We start from the raw sequence: 7,080 nt of genomic DNA, 5'->3' as shown, positions 1-7,080 counted from the left end.
ATTAATGTAGCCTTAGTCGTTTCACTTTTTAAGACAAAATAATATATTTTCAAGATATTTTATTGCTTCCACACCATGCATATTCAGTCGTTACTTGTTCATTTTTATTGCGTTCACACATTCTGTACAGTCATTACTTGCTCCTTTAAAATTATCTCAAATTTTCAGAGCATTAAAATATAGATTACCTATATGATCACTTTTTGTTGAGCCTCTTACACGAAAAAATATATATTACCTATATGATCACTTTTTGTTTAGCCTCTTACACGTAATTAGAGTTCTTAGTAGGAACTCGTAAAAACGTAGAAATTCTTATAGAAAGATGGCATTAATTTTTAAGAATATAGAATAAGAAAGGTCTTCATTTGGCTACTGCAGCTGTGTCGGCCATAGCACCAAAATACATCATAAAGATGCATTCCCTTCAAAACTAATGTTATGTCAGGTGCTGCCTAATTAAAGTGAGCAAAGTTTTAGTAGCATTTTGATACGTCAGGAGATAAAGCTGCATTTTTTTAAAGGTTTATGAAAGTTTTGCTTGTCTAACTGTCTTTTACTTCTTTGGCAGATGAGAGAAATAAGATGGATGTGAGGCGGTATGAGCTGCGGTGGACACACCACCAGTCCACTGTGGTGGCGGAGGTGGGGTCGCTGTACAGAGATGCCGCCTTGGTGGACGTCACTCTAGCCTGCGAGGACCAGCGGACCTACCAGGCTCACAAGCTGGTCCTCTCGGCATGCTCACAATACTTCCAGGTCAGAGCCTCCTCCCATTCCGGTCACACACACCACATCATTCTGTTCAGCATCACAGTAGTCAGAACATGAATGCTGCCGCTCGTTATCACAAATAATGAGTTGTTTCCCGCATTCTCTCGAAATATTTGTCCTTAAGAAAGAAAATTAGTTGTTTTCTTGACTTCACTGCTGATTGTCTTTTAGGTTAATTACAGTAATTGCATGTCCATCAAACACGTAATTATAGTGAACTGTTGCGCTGCAGGGTCTGTTCTCCCGACACTCGGCACACCAGCACCCAATCATCTTCCTCAAGGACGTGAGCGGAGATGAGTGCGAGGCGCTGCTCACCTACATGTACCGCGGGGAGGTGTCCGTCAGCCATGACCAGATACATCGCATCCTTCGTGTCGCCAACTCTCTCCAGGTGGGGAATCGGTCACTCGTTTACTGTAGTTGTTGTACTCGCTCACCGCCCTGTATGAATCAGGGGTCGATCCAGGCACCCATCATGAGGTGTGTGTGTGTGTGTGTGTGTGTGGGGTGGGGGGGCAACCAGACCGGGAACCATGATAGTGGGTTTCAGAAACTTCAAAATCAGAATGGTGATTAACAAACCTAGCCAGTCTGTCTGGGGACTTATGGAGATGTTTGTACAGATTATGCGCATATATATATATATATATATATATATATATATATATATATATATATATATATATATATATATATATATATATATATATATATATATCAAACTTATCATCAAACTTATTTATCAACTTATGCAGCGTAATCAGATCTCCTCTCTCCCTTTGTGTGTACAAAGAAGGGAGAGAGGAGATCTGATCACGCTGCATAAGTTGATAAATAAGTTTGATGAGATGGATAGAGATGATTTCTTAATTGCGAGAACGCAGGGGCTGAGAGGACCAGTGGTGGGCACGGTTCCGCTAATCCGCTAACCGTTAATTAGCGAAGCTATATCTTTAGCTGATTAGCGTTTTCGCTAACTTTGTAGACAGTTAGCGGACCAATTAGCTTCCGCTAAATGTAGTTCCTCCTCCACTAACTTTAAGTCCACTAAAAAATCATGCAGTTTTGTTCTTGTCCGTTGTGGGCAGACACAGCACCAATTGAGCCACATAGCACAATAATTCCAGGGCTTCCACTTTTGGGTAAATTACGCCTTAAAAATAAATAGTCAAGTAAGTAAATAGTCAATTATTAGGGAAACTTTTTGGTATTTTAGGGTAATGCATCTTCCATTTCCAGCGCTTTGAACTCGGGATTCAATAACAAGAATTCGATACTTTCCACCTGACAAGAAATAAACTGAAAATAATAAAAATAAAAGTGTCAGTTATGGGAAAAAAAGTAAAAAAGGCGTAAATTTGCTGGAAATCTTGGGTAAAATATACGGGTTTAGGATAAATTGTTGGGCTTTTTGTTCAGTTCAGCTGCGACGTTGTCACCGTGTAGTCGTCGCGTTCATTATTGTCGCCTTGTTTATCGTTATGGACGTCATGGAATGTAACCCGAATGAGGATGTTTTTGTTCCGCCTAAGGATGCTGACCCTGTTAAGGAGCCGGAAGCAGCTGTGGGTGAGGCGGAGGACACTCAAGCCGACGGCCAAGAATCCCAGAAGTTCCAGAACCCGTGGCACCACCTGGAGAAGTACTTTGTCTTAAATCAAGAGATATGACGAACGCCAATGTCTTGCACTTCCGGTGCGTCATGTGCCACCCCAAGGGGACCATCATTAACGGACAGACGACGAGCCTTTACAACTAGAAGTCGGTGGCTGAGTGGTTAGCGTGCGGGGCCCGCATTCACCGCGTGATAGACGAAGCTGGCTCGAATCCGCCGCTATCACCTGGGATTTTTCAGTCACTGCCGAATGGCTTAAAACTACCCACATGCTGTCCTGAAGAACACCCATCAACCCTTACTCTAGAGGAAACCGTCCAAGTGAATCAAGAACGAGCTCCGGGGTGCAACATGAGCCAAGAAAAGATGGCGCCACTGTAAACACTTGACTGCGCCATGACGGGCTGGGGCCGACTACCATCCAGGGCCTTCAAGAAAGCCTGGCTGGCACGTAGAAAAAAAATGTGAAGAGGACACACCCAGCGTATGCCACCCAGTTTGATCATCATCTGATTTGAGATTTCTGGAAAGCTCTGTGTCTAGGCTGCAACATATTGAAATTTCAGGTCACTAGGTCTGTTTTAAGGGTTTTAGAGCCAAGATACTAAACCGAAGCTAAATCCATGCAAAAAAAATTAGCGGTTAGCGTTAGCTTCCCCTAATTTCTTTATCAGTGTAGCGGTTTAGCGTAAGCGAAGCTAAGTTTTTAGTTAGTGGATTACCAGTTAGCAAAGCTAATTTTTCGGTTAGCAGTGCCCACCAATGGAGAGGACATAGGAAGAAACTTAATAAAGGAACCTGTTTGAGTGACATAAAAAAGTATAGTTTTCTACATACAAGTGTTAGCACATGGAACAGCTTGCAGGAAAAGGTGGTGGAGGCGAACAGTGTCCAACAAATGAAGGAAAGGCTAGATGAATGTAGACATGGAGACGAGACTATTAGAGCTTAGGTACACACACACACGCACACACACACACACACACACACACTACCAACCAATTTTAATTTATATATTTTTTAATTTATAATATCTGTTATGTAGTTGATAAAGTTCTATGTGTATAATTATAAGCAAAGCATCGCAAAACATAAGTATTTTTTCGTACGGTTTTGAAAACTGTATTTTTTTTATTTCTTGATAATCACTGCTGCCCCCAAGTTGTGTATTTGTGTCATCCAGATGATGAACAGTTCATAGTGAGCCCAGTACAAATAGGCCACTTCATGAGTCAAGTGTAGTTTCAGCACCTAGGGATGCCAGTGTATGGCATGTAACACACCCTTGTATGGATACATTATTGCTGAGGTGTTTTTTTTTTTTTTTTTTTTTTTTTTTTGGGTTGAATCTAGGCACCTTAAAACATCAAAGAATCCATCAGGTATATTCCAAAGAAAGCTCAATTTCTTAACTTAATCACAAAATATTCTGATTCATGTTCAGTAGCTATTCATTAATTCACCAATTTTCAAAATCATGTAGATTCCCATGAAAGTATTTGTAAGGAATAAAGACAGCATAAATTATATAAGGGTGTCAGTAGGTGAGTAGAATAAGTAACTCATCAGCTTGAATACCATTATTGAAAATTACTGCATTAAAAAATAACTAGATTTTGCAAACTCATATGCTAAATTTCTTAAATGAATCTTATATAGAGTTCCTTACTTTGAGGTTAGTTGTGAAGTGTGCTAAACTATTTTAATTTTCTCATTAATTTGTGCAGTCATAGCTGCTTTTTTAATATTGTTTCACTGTATGTTTTTTCTTTCCTTTAACTTGAGGATAGCAATCAAATGTGTATATTGCTTATTTTGGTGATAAATATTGTTGTCCTCATTTCTGGAGTGAAATATTCCCTGTTGCTTAGTGCCTCAATGTGCTTCAGGTCCGAGGGTTGGCAGACATGGAGCCGTCATCCTCGGCCATCCTCCCCAGCTGGAGATAGAGGTGGTCACTGCCCATCATCCTCCCCCTCCCCCAGCACAGGACCCCCCACCAAATGTGCCACCCCAGTTAGTGAGCCCCACTCCCCAAACCCTCCCCCACTAGTAAACCCTCAAATTTCTATTGGAGCCTCCAGTCACCCAACTCTATCTCACCCTCACCCCACCTCAGACCCCTCTCCCTCCCCAGTAAGGCACCCATCAGTAACGGCAGGTGCTGCACTAACAGCAGCAGCAATAGCAGATGACCGCACCCCTCAAGGACCCCCGCCCCACCCATGCATCAGACTACCATCCGTGCTCCTTGTTACCCCACCGACCATATGATCTCCCAGGAGCATCAGGCCCCTCACTCTTGTCTGTCAGTGAGGCAGACATCAATAGAGATGATCTTCCAAAATGCCCACCAGGTGCTTTGGCAAGATCACCTTACTCCTCTTTGGTAAGTATTAACCTGCCTGTGATATATAGATAGATAGATTTAAATTACCATCTCTCTCTCTCTCTCTCTCTCTCTCTCTCTCTCTCTCTCTCTCTCTCTCTCTCTCTCTCTCTCTCTCTCTCTCTCTCTCTCTCTCTCTCTCTCTCTCTCTCTCTCTCTCTTCTCTTCTCTTCTCTTCTCTCTCTCTCTCTCTCTCTCTCTCTCTCTCTCTCTCTCTCTCTCTCTCTCTCTCTCTCTCTCTCTCTCTCTCTCTCTCTCTCTCTCTCTCTCTCTCTCTCTCTCTCTCTCTCTCTCTCTCTCTCTCTCTCTCTCTCTCTCTCAGTAGCCCTTCACAAGTCTTTATAATATTTCTCTCTCTCTCTCTCTCTCTCTCTCTCTCTCTCTCTCTCTCTCTCTCTCAGTAGTAGCATGTACATTTTTTTAAAAAGCAATTTATTCCTTACAAATTAAAAATTAAATACTTCTGGATTACTATTTATGTATCCAGAAAGGAGACATTCAGATATAAATGATAAATTCTCTTAAACTACTTTCCTTTCTTGCACTTGCAGCGTGTCAAGCCAGACTTGGCGGCAATAACTGGGACAGTCCAGTGGATATGGGGGTAACGATTGTGTCTCCGCTGCCTCTAGGGGATCCTCATGGCCCCTTACCCACTCTCTACAGCCATCTTTGGTAGTTTTCTTCACGATCCTCATCCAACGCCTCACAACCACCATATGGGGTATATATTAACTTACATCATAGCAGTTTCCAAAGTAGCATACTGTTCTTTGCTTAAGTGTTTAGGTGGTACATTATGACAGCATCATGCATCCTCACATGGAGTAATCATTTGTGCTGATTAAGTGTGTCATAACCCACTCTCAGCAGTTGCTGTGTAAACAGTGTTATGCTGCTGCTCTTTACTTGTTTTGGAAAAAGAGTTAGTTCATCTATGTTATTGGAGTTCAGTCACCATATATAATGAGGCCTTTTTTCAATCACTAGATGAACTTGACTTCAGTGGTTATGCCTGGGTTCCAATTTATGAATGCATATTGCTGATATAACATTGGGACACTTATATTCCATAGTTAGAATAAATTGTCAATGAAGGAATTTAATTTATTCTTTAAAATCACTTGAAGCATTAAGGTAGAAGTAGCCACTCTATAGGTCCTATATATTGCACATTATTCTCTTTGTAAATTTCACACTACTGGCTGTTTTGGTCAGAGCTTATGCCATTCTCTTGTTAAAGCCTTATTCAGTGGTGTCACAGTTATTGTTAACCTCTTCAGTACCATGACGCAGTATATGAGTCATTTCATCTCTCGAACCATATCCTAGAGACGCTGTATGTGCGTCATGGTCATTGGACTATTCTACGTAGTCTGTAAAACCAGGATATGGCATGGAGGTTATGTTTTGTCTGCTTGTATTGAAGGGGTTAAAGTATAGATTCATAAACTACAACCTGTTTTGTTGTTGATAAAAGAAGTTATCACGGTTCTTCTCTTACTGGCACTGCAGAGAATGTTCCCAATAAGCGACCCTCTCCGTCGGCTGGACCGGCTCAGCACGCCGGGGAATGATACACGCATCCACAAATGCCAGTATTGTTCTCGCAAGTTCAAAAGGAAGGACCACCTCAAGACACACATCAGGATCCACACTGGAGAGCGGCCGTACAAGTGCAAGGTCTGCGGTCGGGGGTTTATCCAGAGCCAGCAGGTGAGCTTCACCTTAATTCTGCATTCTTGACAAGTAATAGGTATTGCAATTATCACACAACACTAGTATTGCTTTGCCAGAACATGTTGAGGATGCGTAGGATTTTTGCTTTATTACTTATATTATCAATCAGACTTTGCCAGTTCATTGGACAGTGTGGAAGAGTTAGATCAGGATCCCACTACCACCACCTTATCTAAAACTTATGGAGCTTAGACAATTATGAGGAGCACAGTACTTTTTTATTTGTTTGTAAAAATTTACTTTCACTGTCTCCACTCACACACCCTGCCAAATTCATCCACGATTCTCCAGCATTCTTAAATATTGCAAATACCACCAAGGACTGCTCAATATCTCTCACTTTTAGTTTTACACTATAATTCCCTACTGTGGCTTTCATTTCCCTCATACACTCATCCATGTAAACAATGAACAGCCATAATGACATCATCGCACACCCATCTCATACCCACACCCGCACCAAAACTTTCACTCAGTTTCCCGTTCATGTACACGGTGGCACATACATTGTAGAAAGACGTGAATAATCCCTTCAAGTAGATGCCCTCCCATACCATAT

The 7,080-nt window shown here is 41.6% G+C and overlaps 1 protein-coding gene across 2 annotated transcripts in view; it reads left to right on the top strand.

The window, feature by feature from the left end:
- Positions 1–4,486, top strand: part of LOC127004485 (longitudinals lacking protein-like) — a 61,731-nt gene extending 57,245 nt beyond the window's left edge. Inside the window, exons 3-5 of one of the 2 annotated variants that reach the window (XM_050872256.1) lie at positions 572–759; positions 1,007–1,168; positions 4,282–4,486. In XM_050872256.1, the coding sequence (XP_050728213.1) occupies positions 572–759; positions 1,007–1,168; positions 4,282–4,341 (410 nt within the window). In that variant the 3' untranslated portion in view covers positions 4,342–4,486. Of the gene's footprint in view, positions 1–571; positions 760–1,006; positions 1,169–2,309; positions 4,243–4,281 lie in introns of those variants that run through there. The other variant, XM_050872255.1, reaches the window with a different exon arrangement.
- Positions 4,487–7,080: the final 2,594 nt, after the last annotated feature.

Source organism: Eriocheir sinensis, chromosome 28 (genome assembly GCF_024679095.1).
Source record: "Eriocheir sinensis breed Jianghai 21 chromosome 28, ASM2467909v1, whole genome shotgun sequence".
NCBI classification, from domain to species: domain Eukaryota; kingdom Metazoa; phylum Arthropoda; class Malacostraca; order Decapoda; family Varunidae; genus Eriocheir; species Eriocheir sinensis.
This window is presented reverse-complemented; position numbering and strand designations above follow the sequence as displayed.